At 44.2% G+C, this 21,063-nt stretch overlaps 1 protein-coding gene across 4 annotated transcripts in view; it reads right to left on the reverse strand.

Annotated features, from left to right (window-relative positions):
* LOC101945119 (uncharacterized) overlaps positions 1–13,241 on the reverse strand; it is a 110,379-nt gene extending 97,138 nt beyond the window's left edge. For 2 of the 4 annotated variants that reach the window (XM_065549449.1, XM_065549446.1), the window contains exons 1-4: positions 12,994–13,241; positions 11,495–11,843; positions 1,319–3,719; positions 545–659 (exon numbers count right to left, since the gene is read on the reverse strand). In XM_065549449.1, the coding sequence (XP_065405521.1) occupies positions 545–659; positions 1,319–3,719; positions 11,495–11,584 (2,606 nt within the window). In that variant the 5' untranslated portion in view covers positions 11,585–11,843; positions 12,994–13,241. Of the gene's footprint in view, positions 1–544; positions 660–1,318; positions 3,720–5,895; positions 6,745–11,494; positions 11,844–12,993 lie in introns of those variants that run through there. The other 2 variants (XM_065549447.1, XM_065549448.1) reach the window with 2 other exon arrangements.
* Positions 13,242–21,063: the final 7,822 nt, after the last annotated feature.

Genomic DNA, 21,063 nt, shown 5'->3' on the forward strand with positions numbered 1-21,063 from the left:
AGGGGCCTTAGTATAAGGGATAATCAGACCATAATAAATAATGTTCTACTTAAGAGACAATAAAAATATTCCCACAACAGTTTTGTATTTTCCAACCTCTTTCTTTAACCATTTGCCATCTAATCGCTGACCTGAAGGAAGAGGGAAGCGCTATGAACAAATGTCTTCCACAGACCTTATTGTGACTCCAAGGGATATTAACCATGTGGTGAGTACTCTTGTTCTTTCCCACTCAGCTGCCTTGAAAATCCCCACTGCTTGATTTGTTTCAGAAGCAGTTAGAGTTGTAGAAGAAAAATCTTGATTTTAATTATTTGCCAATCTAGTGTCTCAATTCTGACTAACTTAATTTGACTAATTTGAGTTAAAATTAGAATGTTTCAAATTAAATTGTAACTTTAGAACAACATACTGCAGAGCTAGAAAAAAAATTGGCAAAATTAAAGATGTTGATGGGTAGAATGTAAGTATTAAAGCCCTAACTGGAGCATTTATTACAGATAATTTTTAGTAGATTGTAAGTTCGAAAAAAAGGTAAGCAAACCTTGGCTTCAGTTCTCCATGTGTGTAAGATGACCATGCAATGCTGGATTTCTCCCAATACCTCTTAAAACCAGTCAGTTTTGTCCTAATGCTTTTGGTTTCTGAGAGTTTCCTATCTAAAAATATGTAACAACACTAAATGTTACCAAACATTTACATATAATTAATTTACGATTTTTTTATCATAGGGAGCGATCTTACTTCACTATGAGTAAATTCTGACACCAAACTATAGTACTGTAGTTCTACATTCTACTGTACTCCACAAGAAACATTTCCTAAAAACATACATCAACTTTACTCATTGAGTCCCAAGAACAGCCTAATCAGAGCTGTTTATTTACATGCAAGTGATAAAAAAGGGCTAATAAAAACAATGAATTTCACAAACAGTTATGTGTCATTACTTGACAGCTTTTTTTAATGCAAAAACTAAGCATCTCAAAACACATGAATCAATTTCAGTTAACAATGAATTAGGAATTGGAGAGATGGATGCTACTTTATCAGTGCTGAACCATTATTATTATTATTTTTATATCAAAGGTCATAAAATTTTAGATTTACATATAAACACCCAAAATAAATAATTATAACAGTCAGAGAAGAATTATGACAGTCAGAGAAGAATAAACAACTGGATCATGCATATATTCAACAACAGAGGATTAGCACATTTCTCATGTAGTAAGAGTAGTAAGTAGTCATTAGCAATGGTTATATATTTTACATAATTAAAAATGAACAACTTAACAAATGTGAAAATTTTCTTTACCTATTGAAACTTGGCTTTTTTTCTGCTCTGTTTTACTATTCAACTCAAGATCATCCAAAAGTTTCATAAAAGTAGATTCTCCTTCAGATGTGTCCTGTTCTTCAAGACGGCTGTTCTCTTGTTCTATGGCATCAGGATTTATGTCATTAACAGAGCTTAGTTCAGTAGCTCCGCAATCACGGTGAGTTTCTTCAGTCTCCTCTTGCTCAACCACCTTACCCTCAAGATGTTTGGCGATCTTTTCTTCTTTCGAGTATCCACGGTATTCTTGGAAAGAAAATGGCTGGTTTTTCTCTTTAGGATGAAGACATCTGGCCTTATTTAACTGATCCAAATAAAAATAATATTTATCCAAAACACTAATATCACAGTCTGAATATAAGAGTGGCTTATCATCCCAGCATATCTTTTGGCAATCATTACTTCTTTCTCTTAGTTTGGGGAATTCCTCTGAGCTGCTTTCTGAAACTTGTGAAGATTTGATGACTTGACTGAAAACATTCTTCTGCTTGTCAGTCACATCTCCTAGGAATACTTTGGATTTATGTTCCATATTGTCTTTACTAGACTGTGTTAATATACCTAATAAAACACAACCACACCCACTGCACCAAGTCATATCTGGATAACTGAGACGTGCACAGTCAGGGCAAACTTTAAAAGTGTGTTCTGGAGGGTTCACTAATGAATTCAGCAAAGGATTGCTACTTTGCATGGCTGGATCTTTCTTAGAGCATTTTAGCTCTATTTCTTTTTGAGCTCTCTTGTAGTTATTTCCTTTACCCATACTATTGTCAAAACTTGTGCTACTGAAGATACTGTCTGTTTGCTCTTCTCCAATCCATTTTCTCGCTTCAACAGTGGAATCTGAGAATTCCATATCCCTGAACCTTGATTCATTTCTCTGATCTGTCTCTCTCTTCAGAGGTGTAAAATCTACCACCAGATCTTCCAATTCATCATTTTCAACCTCAGATTCACTAGAGAAGGGGATACATCTGTTTTCAGCCTCTCCCTTGATGCTATTTGCAATAACCTTGCCTTCGCTGCAGCCATGAGCCTTTAAGGACAAGTTGAAATCCTTGTGTTTATAATTTTCTTTGTTCTCTAATATGAGCTTTTCTCCCACAGACCATTTTCCATTGCTGTACATCTTCCTCATGGAGGCAATACTACCGCCTAGCACACCAGAACTCAAATATTTTATATTTTTTTCTTTAAATGAAAATATGCTGTGTGAAGATTTTTTGTGCTCCTTGATCTCAGCACCAGACCTATTAGTTCTCTTTGTCTTCACAATTCTGTCTGTGCATTCCTCATCTGAACTATCAACTAGGGGAGCCCAAAAATAAGTACTAGGATCTTCACGTGGAGCCTCTGCGGTTTTACTTGAATAATTGTCAGTTTTACACACAACTTGAGGTTGTGGCTGGACTCTATGTATCTCTGACCACATATCTTTCTCACCTATATTTTGAAAATTTGATTTTTCTTTGCTGTTCCAGGTTTCATCAGCAAGTGCAAGTCGGCCCAAAATACATGGGGAGATCTCAGGGTCCCTTCTTTCTCTCTTGATCCTAATTATTGTCTTTCTCTGACTATTATTATTATTAGCCTGAATGTTATAGAAATATTTGTTTTCAGGGGCTAATGTTTTATCTCTTAAAGGATCAAGAGAAATGCACCTCTCTGTATGCTCTGAGTTAACTTCAGAGATTGAAGAAATGCTGGAACTCTTAAGAATATTAGCATGTGCATTGAGGTTAAAAGCATCTGTCGATTGTGACAAAGAACCATATGAGCTTCTGGTTTCTTTCTTCTCCCTATTTAGTGCTATTTCACTTTCATTGTCTTGAGGCAAAATAAGTCCTTGAGATAACTGTGAACATTTCAGCATATGAGCTGCTTGCTGAGATTTACTAAGGACCAATTGTGCCCAACTCATAACATGCTGGAGTTTTTGAGTCTCCGGAACAGTCAGATCCTCAAGTAGTCTATGATCTAATTCTGAAATACAAGTCTGGCTCATATATTTGCTATGTGTTTCTGGATTTCTGATAATTGTTTCTTGTTCTTTTCCTTCATGGTTTACTCCAGATGATCTCTGAATTAAAGGTTTCCTTCCATTTGTTGCATCATTAGGTTGCTGAGAGCCACTTAATGTGGAAATCTGATTTTCTTCTTTTGTGCTCACTGCAGAATGTAAAACTGCTCCTCTGGAAGCTGATGAACTTGGTTTATTATCAGTACCACAAGAGTAAATCCTTGTCCCTCCACACCTTCCATAGTAAGCTAAGCGCTTGGCCCGTAAGAGCTTGAGGTCGCGGGTGCGAGGTGTGTCTGTTTCATTAATGATTTCAGCATGGAGCCGTTCAGCTGCTTTTTCAGATAAATGCTCCATCTGCAAAAAACATATGTACACAAAAATGAAATTTTTCAGCAAAAGTAGAACTACAAATATAATTCTTACAGATGAACTGAGACCTTCCCTGAACATATTCAATGCATTATTACAGGACTGAAGCAACTAACTATAGACAAAAAAGGTAAAAAATGCATATTAGTTTGGATTAAGTAATTAAAACAAGATGCAATTTTACTTTTCCATTCTGAGGCTAAAGACTTGATCCTGCATCGAATGATGTCAATGGCAAAATTCCCATTAACTTACATGGGTCCAGAATCAGCTGTAGAAGCACTAGCTCCAGCTCAGCGAAGTACTTAGGCATGCATCTAACTTTAAGCATGTGAGTAGATCCACTAACTTCAATGGAATGGCTCATGAGTTTAAAATTAGGCACAATCTTAAGTATATTGCTGAGTCAGGGCCTGAGTTCAGACTTTTTAAAGCTGCGTGAGCTTATTGGCTTTAAGGCCAAACAGCTGCTTTAAGCACACAATTATCTTCTCAGGCAACAACATCAAAATACTCATCACATTACAAAGCTTCTGGATAGAGTTTAGGGGAAGGAATATGTGATGATAAATGGTACGTAAGAACAGCCATACTAGGTCAAACAATGGTCCATCTAACCCAGCATCCTGTCTTCTGCAAGTGGGCAATGCCAGGTGCCCTAGAGAGAATGAACAGAACAGGTAATCATCAAGTGATCCATCCTGTCGCCCATTCCCAGCTTCTGGCAAACCAAAACTAAGGACACTTCAGAGCATGGTTTCGCATCCCTAACCATCCTGGCTAGTAGCCATTGATGGACCTATCCTCCATGAACTTGTCTAGTTCTTTTTTGAACCCTGTTATAGTTTTGGCCTTTCACCACATGCTCTGACAGAGTTCCATTGATTGACTGTATGTTGTGTGAAGAAATACTTGGTTTTGTTTATTTTAAAGCTGCTGCCTATTAATTTCATTTGGCGACCCCTAGTTCTTGTGTTATGAGAAGGAGTAACTAACACTTCCTTATTTACTTTCTCCACACCAGTCATGATTTTACAGACCTCAATCATATCCTCCCTTAGTCATCTCTTTCCAAGCTGAACAGTCCCAGTCTTACTAATCTCTCCTCATATGGAAGCTGTTCCATACCCCTAATCCTTTTTGTTGCCCTTTTCTGAACCTTTTCCATTTCTAATATCTTTTTTCAGATGAGGCAACCAGATCTGCACGCAGTATTCAAGATGTGGGTGTATCATGGATTTACATAGAGGCAATATGATTTTTCTATTTTATTATTTATCCCTTTCCTAATGATGCCAAACATTCTGTTCGCTTTTTTGACTGCCCCTGCACATTGACTGGATGATTTCAGAGAACCATCCACATTGCCTCCAAGATCTCTTTCTTGAGTGGTAACAGTTAATTTAGACTCCATCATTTTGTATGTATAGCTGGCATTATGTTTTCCAATGTGCATTACTTTTCATTTAACAACATTGAATTTCCTCTGTCATTGTTGCCCAGTTACCCAGTTTTGTGACTTCCCTTTGTAACTCTTCGCAGTCTGCTTTGGACTTAACCATCTTGAGTAGTTTTGTATCACCTGCAAATTTTGCCACCTCACTGTTTCTCTTTTTCTAGATTATTTATGAATATGTTGAACAGCACTGGCCCCAGTACAGAGCCCTGGGGGTCACCATTAGTTACCTCTCTTCATTCTAAAAACTGACCATTTATACCTATCCTTTGTTTCCTATATTTTAACCAGTTACTGATCCATGGGAGGACCTTCCCTCCTATCCCATAACAGCTTACTTTGTTTAAGAGCCTTTGGTGAGGGACCTCGTCAAAGGCTTTCTGAAAATCTAAGTACACTATATCCACTGGATCATCCTTGTCCCCCAGGCTTGTTGACCCCCTCAAAGAATACTAGTAGATTGGTGGAACATGATTTCCCTTTACAAAAATCATTTTGACTCTTCCGCAACAAATCGTGTTCATCTATGTGTCTGATCATTCTGTTCTTTCCTATAATTTCAACCAATTTGCCTGGTACTGAAGTTAGGCTTACCAGGCTGTAATTGCCGGGATTGCCTCTGGGGCCCCTTTTAAAAATTAGCATCACATTAGCTATTCTCCAGTCATCTGGTACAGAAGCGGATTTCAATGATAGGTTACATACCACAGTTAGTAGTTCTGCAATTTCACATTTGAGTTCCTTCAGAACTCTTCGGTAAATACCATCTGGTCCTGGTGACTTATTGCTGTTGAATTTATCAATTTGTTCCAAAACCTCCTCTTATGACACCTCAATTTGGGACAGTTCCTCAGATTTGTCACTTAAAGAAAATGGCTCAGAATTGGGACTCTCCCTCACATCCTCAGCCAGGGAGACCGATGCAGAGAATTTGTTTAGTTTCTCTGCAATGGCCTTATCTTCCTTGAGTGCTCTTTTAGCAGACTCGTTCAGCCAGGGGCCCTCCTGGTTGTTTAGCAGGCTTCCTGCTTCTGGTGTACTTAATTTTTTTTTTTTTTTTTTTTATTGGTGTTACTTTTTGAGTCTTTGGCTAGCTGTTCTTCAAATTCTTTTTTGGCCTTCCTAATTATATTTTACACTTCACTTGCCAGAGTTTATGCTTCTTTCTATTTTCCTCATTAGGATTTAACTTCCACTTTTTTAAAGGTTTTTTTTGCCTCGAACTGCTTCTTTTACTTTGTTGTTTAGCCACGGTGACACTGTTTTGGTCCTCTTACTATGTTTTTTTAATTTGAGGCATACATTTAAATAGAGCCTCTATTAGAGTGTCTTTGAAAAGTTTCCATGCAGCTTGCAGAGATTTAACTTTTGGCACTGTATCTTTTAATTTCTGGTGAAAATTAGGAGATTCATATTTAACAGAATAGCACAAATGATAAAATACAATATATAGTATTTTGATACCATAAGAAGTGTACAGGTTAGGGAGGTAAATACAGTTTAAAAAGTTAGCTGTTTAAACGGTTAACTGTTTAAGTGGCTGGGGCCCATCCCGCCGGAGTGGCTGGGTGGTGGCTGGGCCTGCTCTGGCTAGCCGGCACTGCTTCGGCTGGGCACTACAGCTGGACCCGCTCCGTCCAGGCGGTGCTGCTCCATCTGGGCACTGCGGCTGGGCCCGCTCCAGCTGGCACGAGGCCACGGGAGCCAGCTGGCCAGCCAGCCCAGGCGTTAACGGTTAAGGCAGTTAACCGGTAAGACTATGCTTACTGGTTAACCAGTTAGCATTTTACATCCCTAGTACAGGTGTAATGAACTGGACAATCATTCCACCTATACTACACCTCAGTTTCATTTGAAATACCAGTAATTATACTCAAGAAGGAAAGAATCCGACTTGACTTTCAGATCCAGGTTTCTGCATTTGACAGATAAAAAAAATTGATCAAATTTCATATGAAGTAACTGAAAGACAAACATGGAACCCACAATGTCATTTCTGTAGAGTCACTTTCTGGATGACACAAAACAAAAGAGTAGTGAAGGTTTAACTAATATCAAAACAAAACAAGCCATCCTTCTACTAGATGGTGATCAGGTTGGGTGTTACTGAAGCTATGTGGAGCCCCCAAAATACTGGGAGTGAAATCCTGGCCCAACTAAAGTGAATGGTAAAACTCCCATTGACTTTAATGGGGACAGCATTTCACCCAGAGGCCAAAGGCAGTCAGTTGTTTTGTTTGTTTTTAAAGCCAACTCCGGAAACTGCTGAAGAACTGCAAAAAATGCATACTATCTCAATCCACCAGGAGCATTATCTCAGGGCTCATAAGGGCTAATGGGGGAAGACAGATTGGGGCAGGGTGTGAATGGGAGTGAGGCACAGGACCACAGGAGGAGGAAGGCTCAGAGACATGTGGGGACAGGGGGAGAGGGGCAGAGTTACATAGGGACAGGGGAGTGGCTGGGTGAGCGCACAGAAACACATGGGGACAGGGAGACATAGGGACAGGGGAATAGCTGGTGAGGGCACAGACACATGGTGATGTGGGAAGAGTGCAGAGCTACATAGGGACAACAGAGTGGCTGGGTGAGGGCACAGAGGTACATGGGAGCAGGCAGATGTGCCTGCCTGAATGGGAGAGGCTAGGGCCAGCCAGGGTCTGCATGGGGTAAGCTCCCTAACAATCCTTCCCTGCCCTCCCCCTAAAAAAACCTGTTTCATATATGACAGGTTCAGTCACAGAGACCCTCTTGGGACTGTCACCTGACATGCTGGAATTACCTCTGAGCCCGTTTTCCCTGCCAGCTTGGGACTTCCAGCAGGGCCGCCCAGAGGATTCATGGGGCCTGGGGCAAAGCGGGGGAGCTGCGGCCCGGGCTGGCTTTAGGCACTGCGGGGCCCGATTCGAAGAAGTTGCCGCCGAAGTCCCGCCGCTGTCTTCGGCGGCAGCTCAATTGCTGCCGCGGAGGAAGGACCCTCTGCCAAAATGCAGCCAAAGACAGCGGCAATGATTGAGCTGCCGACGATGACATTACCGGAACTTCGGCGGCAGCTCAATCAGCTGCCGGTGCCTTCGGCGGCACTTCAGCAGAGGGACCTTCCTCCGTGGCAGCGATTGAGCTGCCACTGAAGACAGTGGCGGGACTTTGGCGGCAGCTCCTTCTGGACGTTGCGGGGCCCTCTTAGGGGCGCAGGGCCCGATTCTGGCCCTGGCTGCAGTGCTTGTACTCACCCAGCGGTGGTCCAGGTCTTCGGCGGCGGGGGGGCCCTTCAGATGCTCCGCGTCTTCGGCAGCACTGAAGGACCCGCCGCCGAAATGTAGTTCTGTATTGTAGTTTAAATGAATTATTACTCAGCGTTCTGTATTAATATGCCTAGTAAGGAATCTATTTGTCAAAAAACCTTTCCTGAATCTTTTTTGTTGTCTGTATGGTTATAGACATACTTGCTGACAGGTATTTTGAACTAAATGACCCAAAATAATTGAAACTGATGTGATTATATTGTGTTATTTTGACAAATAAAATATGCAGAAATTTAAAATATTGTGTGCAGAATTTTTAATTTTTTTAGCACAGAATTCCACCAGGAGTAATCACTGTTCCAAAGTAAACTGCATACCACCAGATTAAACCCTTAAGAAAACAATGTGTTATCATATGAGTCTCTAAAACAGATCACAGTCTGCAATTGCCACCTAGAGGTATAAATAAATTATACTTGTGTTTTAATAGTACAGAATATTAGTTCATTTCAGTGACAATGCTGCAGATACAAGCTATGTCAAGTGGGGCAATTCAGCAGGGAAATAACTTGGTAAACAACATCGGGGGGGGGGATGGGAGACAGAAAATTAGGAGGAGGCTAAGGGATGGTAAGACTGGCAACTGAAGGAGGAGAGGTGAGACAATGCAGCGAAAGGGTTTTTCTTGTTCCCAGTAGAGACAGGTGATATTTGAACATGGTTCGGCAAAACTAAAAGAAATGTTCATTGGTAATTTACAACGTGAGTAAAGATCACATTGGCTCTAACTTAATAAAGTAGGCAAAGCCTACTCTGCTTTGTCTGGCCTGGCCCAGAGTTCCCATTCACAGATAGCCTATTTTACCCCCATTTTGTCTCATCCCACAACAAGAAAACTATACAATAACTGCCCTCCTTTGGTTCAACAATATGACAGTTCTGGATGCAGAACAAGGGTTAAACATCCAAGTTTTCTAGGGATTTAGTTTTCTTTTGTTGATTTTACCAACATCTATCTCTAATCTCTCCTCTATACCATTTTCTTTAATGCAGACCAGATTAATAATTAAAAACAATACTTTTCACTGCTACAGTACCTTCCCTTAAAGAACCTCAAAAGACTTTACAAACATTACCAGTAAGATGGGTAAATATTATCCTAGTTGCCACAGAGGAAGAAATTGAAGAACAGAGTGATTAAGTGACTTGCCCAAAGGCACACAGATATCTGGCACAGATAGGAATACAGCCCAGATCTCATCCACTTTTGCTAGAAAGCAACACAAATGAAGCAACATAAACCAAATAGTATTTCCAAATAGTTTCCAAATGATAAAAGGACAAATAATATTTACTAGATACACAGAAGTCCATTTCAACTGAACAAAATAGAACAAAGTCAGAAGAGATTTCTTCAACACATTAGCTCTCCAACACCTTTTGGTACATCCCTGTATACTCAATAACCTGGCCCTTTTAGTACTTAGTCTCTGACCTTTAAACCAGGCTTCCTCAATCTTCATGTACCCAGGCGGGTTTATACAGGAGTAGATCTCAAATACTGCTGCTTTAGAGCTCTCTTTAACATGAAGGTCAAACTTACTTCTCTGGCTCAGGTCAACCTCTCACTTCACTTCTAATAGTTTATCCTATATCCAGCCCACTTCACCTTTTTTAGAAATCCCCTATCCAGAAGAAATGACCCAAGGGAGTTACCATAGTAACGCAAATATCTTTAGGACTTTAGAGATAAGTTATATCACACCAGCAAACAATGCTGTATCTTCACTGGAGTGATGAGACCAGGCTGCTTTGAGCAAAATGGAACACCACACACCAGGACATGTAGTCTGCGTTGATCTCTATTCTAGCTCCTCCCTGACTGCTCAAAGAGGAAGTTACCCTGGTATACTCCTCCTCCCTCAGCTTCTGTCTGAGTCCTTCTGCCCAGTGAATAGTGCTTCCTTTTACAACTGCTCAAAGCTTTCTCAAGTAGGGGCAGCAGCAGAGTAAAATGGAACTGATTTTTGTCAATTACACCGCTCCCCAGAGGGTTCTGAATAGCAGCAACATAAACTAACAAGACTGGTTAGTGTTTGCTGTGCTGCAGTTTTCACCTTGAGCAGCAGCATACTGGAAACATGAGCTGTCTATCTGAAGATTACTCCTGGGGGAATTCTGTGCCACTGCGCAATGCAGAATTTGTGCAGAATTAATGTTCAGCGCAGAATTTCCTTTTTCCCCCAACAGAACTGGCACTGCAGAGCTGTTAGCTGTCACTAGGGGCAGCTGGACCCAGCAAAGCCCAACTTCCAAATAGAAGACACTGCTGGGGGGAGAGGGAGGAGGAGCTGGAGGGTTCCTGGAAGCTACAGTTCCTGGCACATCCTGAAGGAAGGAGATGGCGTGCAGGAAATGCCATACAAGCCCGGGTCAGCATCAGGCTGCTTCTCCCTCTGCATACATGGGCTCTGGGAGGGAAGGGGTTGCAAGTGTCTGGGCTGCTGGGGAGGGGCACCTCATGGCTGGGCTCTGGAGGGTAAGGGAAATAGAAACAGGAGCTGGATTGTCGTAGGGGTTTCTTTAACTCTCTACTCCTGGGGGAATTTTTCAAAATAATTGAAACTGGCATGATTATATAGTGTTATTTTGACAACTAAGATATGTGGAATTTTGCAGAATTTTAAATTATTGTGCATAGAATTCTTAATTATCTGGTGCAGAATTTTTAATTTTTGGCACAGAATTTCCTCAGGAGTAGAAGATCCAGGAGGCAGTACTGCACCAGTTTGCACTTGGTTCACATTTGTTTATCTTCCCAACCATAAGAACTAGAATTTGTTTTTTAAAGGAAAGTTTATATACTGCAGAAGTTTTCCAATTAGCCAAAGACAAGTGGATTTTTCAAGCCCTGCTTATAAAACATAGTCCTATCACTTAAAATAACCTGCATAATCCTAAAGAAAAATGCAGTACATTCCCCAATCAATTGAATAATTGTATTGTGTTCATCCTCACCCTCTCTCCCCTAGCCCTCCCTGTGCTATCTATCATCTTACCTTATAGCAAAGGCTCTCAAAGTTGTTTTTATAGTATGGATCACCTCTTAATGGAGAGATTACCTCATGGACCCTCCCTTTCTGTTGCATACATTCCTGTAGCAATTACTGAAACTACATACAAAAGTAGTGTGAGGAAAGTGTCTAATGTATTTTTAACTTTTTTTAAATGCAGTCAAGCAGGTGGAAGCAAGGAAGTGAGTCAACACCCTGTGACCAGCCAGCTGTCTGTGAACCCTTAGCAAGTGCTTCATGGACCACAACTTGGAAACCAGTGCTTTAGAGGGTAAACTCTCACGAACAGGACAGTCTTCATCAGCTCTGGAAAGTTCCATGTCCACCTGGGGTGCTATATAATAAACAACGATAACATAATTTTAAAGTTGAGTGATGGATGGGTGGACTGGTGTGTGGAGGGATGGATCAAAAAGCAGCTGAGTGTGTGGGTGTGTAAGTAAGGATATGGCTGAGTTTATGGGTTGGGAGATGGATGGGAAAGTGGGTTGGGGCACAGAGAATCAGGAGGAGAAGAACAGGATAAGAAATTTACTAGGCGTATGGAATGGTGGTACATATGGTTTGGCAAATGAGCAAATGGTTGAATGTAAGGATATCTAGGAGAATGGGTGAGTGTATGGATGACTGGGCACTTGGATGGCTGGGGGAGTGGGCAGATGTGTATAGGGGGATGTCTAGGTGAGTGAGCAGTTGTATGGGTGGCTGGATGGCTCCTCCAATGGGTGTGTGGATGGGTAGATGACTGAGTGCATGGGTGGGTGTCTGAGTGAGAAAGTGAGTGGCTGAGCTAGTGGGTGGGTGTATGGATGAGTGAATAGATGTATGGATGATAGGAAGGCAGATGGTGAGGTAAGTGGTTGGGTGGTCATATGGCTGGGTGAGTGGACGTGGATGGATGGTAGGTTGGCAGCCTGGGTGGCTGAGCAGCTCCATGGCTGGGAGAGCGGATGAGTGATTGGGAGGCTAGACAGGTGGCTGGGCAACTGGAAGGCTGGGTGAGTGGTTGCATGACTGGGCAGGTACTTGGAAAGCTGGACAGGCCGCTGCATGGTTGGGCGGTTGGAAGGGTGGACAGCTTTGTGGCTGGCTGATTGGAAGGCTGGGCAGTTGCATAGATGGCAGAATGCCTGGACAGGTGGCAATGCGGCTGGTCTGGTGGCTGCATGACTGGAGGACTGGCTGGCGATTGCATGGCCAGACAGATAGGTGGCAGGGTGGATGGACGACTGCATGGCTGGAGGAGTGGAAAGGTGTCTGGGTAGCTGGACTGATGGCCAGGCAGTTGCATGGCTGGACGGGTCGCTGGGTGGCTGGAGAAGTGGCTGATTGCCCGCATAGCAGAACGGGCGTTGCGGGAGGGGTGATTGCATTACTGTGTGGTTGGAGGGGAGGCTGCATGGCAGGAGAGGAGAGGGGGTGGCTGGCCAGGTGTTCGGGTCTGTGGGTGACACATTCAGCCCAGCCCGGGACTGACCACCCACCTTGCCTGCAGTGATCACGGCGGACGCCGAACCTGCTGACTCCCGGGGGCTTCGGGTTCTGTCTTCGGGGCGGCCCCTCCGCCGGGCCGGGCCACACGAGAGTTATTTATGCCGGGGCCGGGGGGCCGGTCGGCTGGGCGAGTCACCCCCGTCCACACGGCGTGAGAGCCCGGGCAGGGCCCCGGGAGCGGGTCAGGGGCGGCTGCTAACACCCGCCGCCTGCGGGCCAAGGCGAGCCGGGCTGGGGTGGCGGCTCCCCGGCGCGGCTCCAGGCATTTGTGCCCCGCGGTCTCCGTGGAAACCGCCGCCCGGGCCGGGGGAGGAGCAGAGGCACGGACCAGTGCCTGCCCGGCTCCTCCCTCCCGCAGCAATGCACAAGCCCCAAAGCCAGGGGCTGGCCTGTTCCCGGCCATGCCCCCAGGCACCGGCCTACGCAGCGCTGCCCCCTCCGCCTCCACTGCTTCCCCGCTCTGCGCCCCAAGCCGGCCGAGCGCCTCCCCGCGCACAGGGTCCGTCCTTGGCCACCCGGGCACGGAGAGCGGCTAGCGCGAGCAACTGGCCTGGCCCGGACACGGCTTCAGCCGCCAGGGCCCACAGCGCGCCCCTCCTGCGCCCAGCCCCCGGGTTGGGCTGAGAACAGGGCTTTGCTGGACTTCCTGCTGCTGCCACCAGGGCCCATCAGAGGGGGCAGCAGGGCCATTTGGCCTGGGCCTCAAGCTCAAAGGGGGCCTCCAATTGTTAATTTTTTAGCGTTTCGTCAGTTTTGCAACTTTTTATCTGCATCCCTATCAGACCAAAATGTGACACACTCCCACAGTTTAGAGCTGCAATTTAAGCACAAGATATGATTTAGTGAAAGACATACTTTTTTAACTGATATTTTGTCATATGAAGGAGTTAAAAATGTTCATAAATATTAATACAAATATATCCATTCTAATGGCACAAGATTGGACCATGTGTTATTTTTTATTATGGCTAGGGGACTCAAAAGCTGGAAGTGGCCTGGACCACTCTTGACCTCAGCGGGCTTGGCTGCAACGGTGCGACAGGTGAGGACAATGACTTGAAGTTGGTGAAGCCCAGCCGGGTCTCTTCGAGGTTGACCCCAGGAGTTTTAACGTACCATTATGATTTCCAGTAGTCTGACGAAAACCAACCACTGTGCTATTCTGTTAGGAGCTAAACATGAGAAGGCCCTGAGCTTCTTAGCGGGGGGGAAAACACAACAGTGTCCCAAAGAACATACAAGCTAACCAAGAGCGACAGAGCCAATAGGATGCACAGAGAAGCCCTGGAGAAGGAATAACTAGGATGGTTTTGTTGGTTTTCTCCTTAGATGAATGTGCAGATCACAATTACCCTAGCCCTGCTTCTGTGAGCAGGTAAAATACTGATGGTTTTAAGAGAATCCAGAACACTTGGTTCTTCTGCTCTCCTATCTGTTCACAAGAGTGGGGCAAGCATGTCTAGCGCCTGCTGTGTATCCTCACAAAGGAGTCTGTATCTGTTACTAACAAGCACGAGATTTTCATGATTTTCTCTCTCTTTCTCTCTCCCTCTCCTCTCTCTCCCCAAACATTTGAACTGCAATACAGGGAAATGGTGAACAACACTACACCCACCCAGCAGACAGGTCTTGTGACACCAAACTACTTGAAGTTTTAGTGTCAAAGGTGGCAACCTGTTAACAGAAAATCGTTTTGTGATGTGTCCCAGACAGTTCAATGATACGCATGAGAAACCATTTATTTCCCTGATAATTAGGGGGCATATTGTCATTTCACTCCAATACAAGTGGTGACAGTGATTACCATGAGTCACAGTAGAAGCTAAATAGCACCACTATTACCAAGCTACCCAAACTGAGAATAATCAATAAGAATTTTTTAAGGGCCAAATTTTTAGAAGTAGTTAGGCACCCACTGCAATTTTCAAAAGCACCTACTCCCATTGAAGTCAGAGTTAGGCACTTAAGCAACCTATCAGCATCTTCAGGCACTTAAATACTTATAAAAATCTGTTTTAATTAACTCCGTCAGATCACATGAGAAAAGTCATACTCCGTTATATGAGAGTCACAATTTTTTGTCAATATATCTATTGTTTTTACTATTTTATTGCAAAAAAAACCAACAACACATTGTTAAAGGAATGTTAAAGTTGCAAAGTGAAGCACTCAGAACTTAAGAAATGCCAGAATCTAGGTTCCATGTGCCACCTTAGTACCCACACATCTATGCATGATTATGACAGATTTCAACCAGCATAACATAGGAAGCCTGTGGCAGAATCAGCAATAGAATTGTGCTTTCCTGGGTCCCCAGGCAGTGCCTTCACCTAAGAGAACATCTTTTCTCTTCAGTATTACTCTGCCTCACTTGCTGTCTATCCTGTACACCGAATGATGCAATGGAGGGAAAGTTAGGGGGCAGAAGGCTAAAAGAATGGTGACAGAAGGGAAAGTTTACTGGGGGAGAAAAGGCTGGGCACCTACGTGGAGCCTTTTTATCCTCATTCTTCCCCCCCCCCCCCCCCCGGATATCCTTTTCCTCTAGGAGATTAACAGCTCACATGCTGGTTTAAATTTGACCAGACCTGTGGAAAAAAACTAACACAGACAGCACGCCCAAACACACAGATTTGGCACATTGTGTCTGAAAGGCAGCATAGCTATGGATGAGTTTTGTGTCTGCTATTTTAGAGATTTGTGTTCTATTCCTAGCTCCATTAGAAATGACCGTGTGCAATCTCTCAGCTCCTGCAGAAATGCAGAGAATGATACTTGCCTGTCTCCCAAGGTCGGAGGGCTGAAGTAGGCAGAATTATTAACACAAGACAGATTTGAAGATTTCCAGGTTCTCAGTCCTGCACACCTTCCTCTAAGTCATACAATATTTTGCTGCTAATTATACTGCTTTGACTATGTCCCATCCAAGTCTTTAGCTCTGTACCTACCATAAAGCTCCTTGAGGCCTGACAGCATGCTCCATGGAGATGGAATGTTTAGAGATTTTAGCAGCAAGCCTCTAAGAAACTCCAGTGAATATGTGGAAATGGTGATTTTCAGTGGCTGATGACTTGTTCAAATCTGTTTACATACTCACAAGGGCAGCAAAAGACATCTCTCTTGCCCCAAGACTGTTCCCCTGCCAAATTTCCAAGTTCCAAAGTCTGAAGGTGCTAGAACCCCTCTAAAAATCAGAAATAAAAGGTTTATTTTGTAAACATTGGCAAAACTATGTTCCCCCCCCCCATCCCGTTCTCAGAAACAGCTGACCCATTTTTGCTAAACTTAAAAAAAAAAATCAGGCCTAAGTTGTTGCAGTTTTGAAAAATTATAAGCAACTGAGAATGGGCCTTATAATGGAAAATGTGAGGTATTATAGGTTTTGCTGTCAGATCAGTCCATAACTAATGTAGTATAGACTTGTGATGAACCTACTTGGATTACAGAAATGGGACAGGACCCTTGGGTCTGTGTGCTTTTTGTGCTCAAGCTCAGTTTAAGCAGTTTAAAGCAACCTCAGGGCTATTCTAAATTGTGCTATCTGTCCACAGCTCCCAGGACACATCTGACAGCTAAGAATGACCAATGTGTAAGAAAATCCCAGTCATACCTCCTTTTCCTCAACCCTGTCCACTACCCCAAGGACTAGGAGAAGGAGGCTCTACACCATTTAGAATTCCTTAGCAGAGAGAGAGAGAGAATCATCTACTGGCTGCCTATGCCAGCTTGAAAGCAGCTTTTCACCAGCAGAGGATCACAATGTTGCCACATAGCAGGAAAGAATCTAAGCCATTGTTTTAACAGAGTAAAATAACATTACAGAGATCCTTCCACTCACAGACGTATTGTTTAACGTCCCAGTAACAGACTGGGAGACCTGCTCCAACAGGAAAGATTAAATACAATCAATCAATAAATAAAACCTTCAAAATATCCAAATTTGATTCATTTCTGTTCTAGTTTTTAAAACTTCCAGGCAGTTAAAATAGATTTGAGATCATTTTATCAGTTGAAACCCCAAAACTAGAAACCCTGTTTATAAGGAAACAAACTGATGGGAGCTTCCAGAAGTAAATCAATGACAGCTAATGACCTGTGGAACATATAGTTTAGAAGATGAGATGTATCTATCAACTAAGCTTTATGACTTGTGGGCAGAAATATACTCACCCTAAAAAGTGACATTCTGTTGGCTCTGTAGCAATAAAAAATGATGAACAAATATTATACAGGTGTAACAGGTTTCCAGGGGAACCCAGAAGAAAAGCAGTTCTAAGCCCCTTCCCCTCCCAAAAGACAACAAAGAAACAACAAAAAAACCCAAACCAACAACCATCAGAAATTCTTACCATGGCGAAGACTCATAAGTATTATTGACTGCTCTGTTTATGGCTTGCTTGTTTACCTGGAAACTAAGACGACAACATCTTTGATCCCAGGGCAATTTCAAAGAATGAAGTGTAACCCTATACATTTTTGATTCAACCATGTTCCCAAGTCTCTCTTTACTTTATAGAAAGACTTTCAAAATGTCTTAATCCAAAAAGAATCCAGGCCTGGCAGATTTGGAATATCTTGGTCCATGGTAAAGAGTAAAGCAACCTCTGAAAGATTACTGTGAAACTTCACTAGAGGGCAGTCTTTCGCCATTCTCTTGCTTTATGAACAAATTGTGTGTGTAATTCCTTTCATAGAAGAAGGGCAAGAGATGACAAAGTTCTTCAGACTGACCAAGAGAAAAGATATAGCATCTCTCAAGATCAGAGTTCAAATGGTAAATATTTAATTAAAAGTATTTACCATTTTGGCTTCTGCTGATAGGTCTGTTGGACTAATTATTTTAGCTGATAGGACTGTGATCCCAGTCCAAGTGAGAACTGGAAACTGTGTTCTTCAATTCAAATTCTGTGTCAGATTCAGCTCTTTTCCTTACACACTGCTGTAGCTCTTGCGTCCAAGTGTTTTTCTCAAACTGGTTAATCTCCCTGAGTAGGTTTTTTCGTTCTTAGTTCAATGAGTTATTCGATCTCAATTAAGAATTACTTTTAGACATTTAGGGCTAAATTTTGCTAGCAAGATACAGACAAGAAATTCACAGACACAACTGAAGCACATACTTTGAGTATTTGAATTAATATAACCCAGTCATCAGTGTGACAGAATGGAAATACATATATAAGAGGTCTTGTTACTTTACAATGAAAGCTGATGTAGAGGTAGATGTTTTCAATTATTTTTAACAATTTGTCTAGACAGGGGGGAAAAAAAAGACGGCTACTTACCCCTCGTAACTGTTCTTTGAGATGTATTGTTCACGTTCATTCCAATTAGATGTGCACGTGTTGCGTGCACGGACGTCAGAAACTTTTCCCCTTAGCAGCTCCCATCGGGATGGCAGGGGAGCCCCCTAGAGTGGCGCCCTTATGGCGGTGTATATAGTACCCTTCCATCCCGGCCCCCCTTCGGTTCCTTCTTGCCATTGACTCCGACAAAGGGGAATGGGGGTGGGTATTGTAATGGACGTGAACAACACATCTCGAAGAACAACAGTTATAAGAGGTAAATAACCATTTTTTCTTCTTCGAGTGCTTGTTCATGTCCATTCCAATTAGGTGACTTCCAAGCTTACTATTGGAGGTGGGTAGGAGTCAGAACGATTGATTGGAGGACAGCTCTGCCAACCGCCACATCATCTCTGTCCTGCTGGTTGACAGCATAGTGGACTGTAAACATGTGCACTGAAGACCAGGTAGCTGCCTTGCCGATCTCCTGGATGGGAACCTGCACCAGAAAGGTGGTCGAAGACGCTTGCACTCTGGTCGAATGGGCTGTGATTGCTGGGGCTGGGACCCTGGTCAATTCATAGCACGTGCGGATGCAGTCTGTGATCCAAGACTATATGCACAATGCGGAAACTGGAAGGCTCTTCATGCTATCGGCTATGGCCACAAACAATTGGGTTGATTTGCGGAAAGGCCTCGTGCACTCTATGTAGGACGCTAAGGCTCTTCGAACATCCAGCGTGTGTAAGCTGTGGTGCTGTGGGCTCGTGTGGGGCTTTGGAAAGAACACCGACAGACAAATATCCTGTCCCATGTGGAATTGCAAGACCACCTTGGGGAGGAATTTAGGGTGCAATCTAAGCTGTACCTTATGAAACACTGTGTAAGGGGGTTCCAAGGTGAGAGCTCTCAGCTCAGACACCCTCCTTGCCGATGTAATGGCCACCAGGAATGCTACCTTCCATGAAAAGTAGTAGGAGGAAATAAGTGACCAGAGGTTTGAAGGCCGCCACCACTGCCAAGCACTTCGTGAACACGTGGGGGACTATGGATAGGCCAAACGGGACTACCGTGAACTGGTAGTGTTCTTGGTTTATTACAAACCGGAGGAAGCGTCTGTGTGCCGGATGGATGACAACGTGGAAATAGGTGTACCAATCTCCTGGATCCAGTGATGGGATGATAGTGCTTAGAGAGACCATGCGGAACTGGAGCTTGACCATACATTTGTTGAGTCCACGAAGGTCTAGAATGGGTTGGAGACCCCCCCGCCCCTTTGCCTTCGGAACTAGGAAATAATGGGAGTAAAATCCCTTTCCCCTTAGCTCCTGGGGAACCTCCTCCACTGCCCCTATCTCGAGGAGCGAATGGACCTCCTGCATAAGGAGTTGCTTGTGAGAGGGGTCCTGAAGAGGGACGGGGAAGGGAGGTGAGAGGGAGGGAAGGAAGAGAACTGGAGGGAGTATCCCACCTGTACCATGCATAGGACCCAGCAGTCAGATATTATACGGGACCACGCATGGTAGAAGTGAGATAGCCAGTTTAAAAACCGGGGGATGGATCCTGGAAATGGGTTGGTAGTCTGTCCTCGAGCGTGCCTTCAAAACCCTTGCTTGTTCGCTGGCTGGGGTTTATTCTGGCCTTGGTTAGGCATGTTATTTGGCAGCCTACGCCTATTATTTCTGCCCCATCTGTGATATGGGTCGTGCCTGGGGCGAGGTTGGTACTGCCCCTGCTGAGGAGGCTGAGGCCTGAAGGGCTTCCTCTGGGTTGCTGGTGTATGCATCCCTAGTAACTTCAGCGTGGCCCTAGAGTTCACCAAATTCACCAAGGCACAGCTGATTGCCAGTTGGAAGAGAATGATCGCTCTAAGGAGCCGGTTCTTGAGCCAGCTGGGGCCATGAGAGAGCCTGGGAGCAGCCAGGCTGCCCCAGGGGTCATTCCAGCCACCGACCCAACCGGGGATGCAGGAGGGGCTGAAAGCAGCCAAGCAGCCCCAGGATCCACCTACCCGACCAGCAGGGGATCTTCCCGACCGAGTTCCCCGTTGGTGGAGCTGAGACTGTTGGAGCTGGAAACGGGACTCAAACCGAAAGAGCTGGAGGACCATGAGAAGGAATGGCAGGACCATGAGAGACAGAGGCAGCACGAACTGGTAATGGTGGAGCTGAGAAGCAGAGAGACCCCTACCGTGGTGAGCGGGGATGGGCCCATGGTGGCTAAGCCCACAGGGAACTCTGATATAAAAGTGCTGCCTCAGTTTAAGGAAGGGGATGATATAGATGCCTTCCTCACTGCCTTTGAGAAGGCCTGCAATGTGCACCAGGTTGACCTTGCAGACAGGCTTCTGCATCTCACCCCCTTACTGGGTCCCAAAGCCACAGAGATGTTCAGCCAGATGGATACGGTGGAAGCAGGGGACTATGAACTGTTCAAACAAGCCCTGCAGCGCAAGTTTGAGCTGACCCCCGAGCCAAACAGGAAAAGGTTCCAGGGTGTGCAGAAGACCCAGGGGATGACCTATCTGGAACTGGTCAGTTGATGGGGGAATACACCCGCAAGTGGGTGAATGGGGCCAGGGCCCAGACCAAGGAGAACATGATTGATCTAATGGGACTGGAGCAACTATATGAACTGTCCCCCTGACCTGAGGATCTGATTCGTGGACAAGAGGCCGAAGCACCTGTGCCATGCAGAGCTGCTGGCTGACGAGGTTGTAGACAGTCGGGCGGGATATGGAATGGAATCCCAGGGGAACAGGCCCACATCAGTGCAGAA

Source organism: Chrysemys picta, chromosome 6 (assembly GCF_011386835.1).
Source record: "Chrysemys picta bellii isolate R12L10 chromosome 6, ASM1138683v2, whole genome shotgun sequence".
Classification (NCBI taxonomy): Eukaryota; Metazoa; Chordata; order Testudines; family Emydidae; genus Chrysemys; species Chrysemys picta.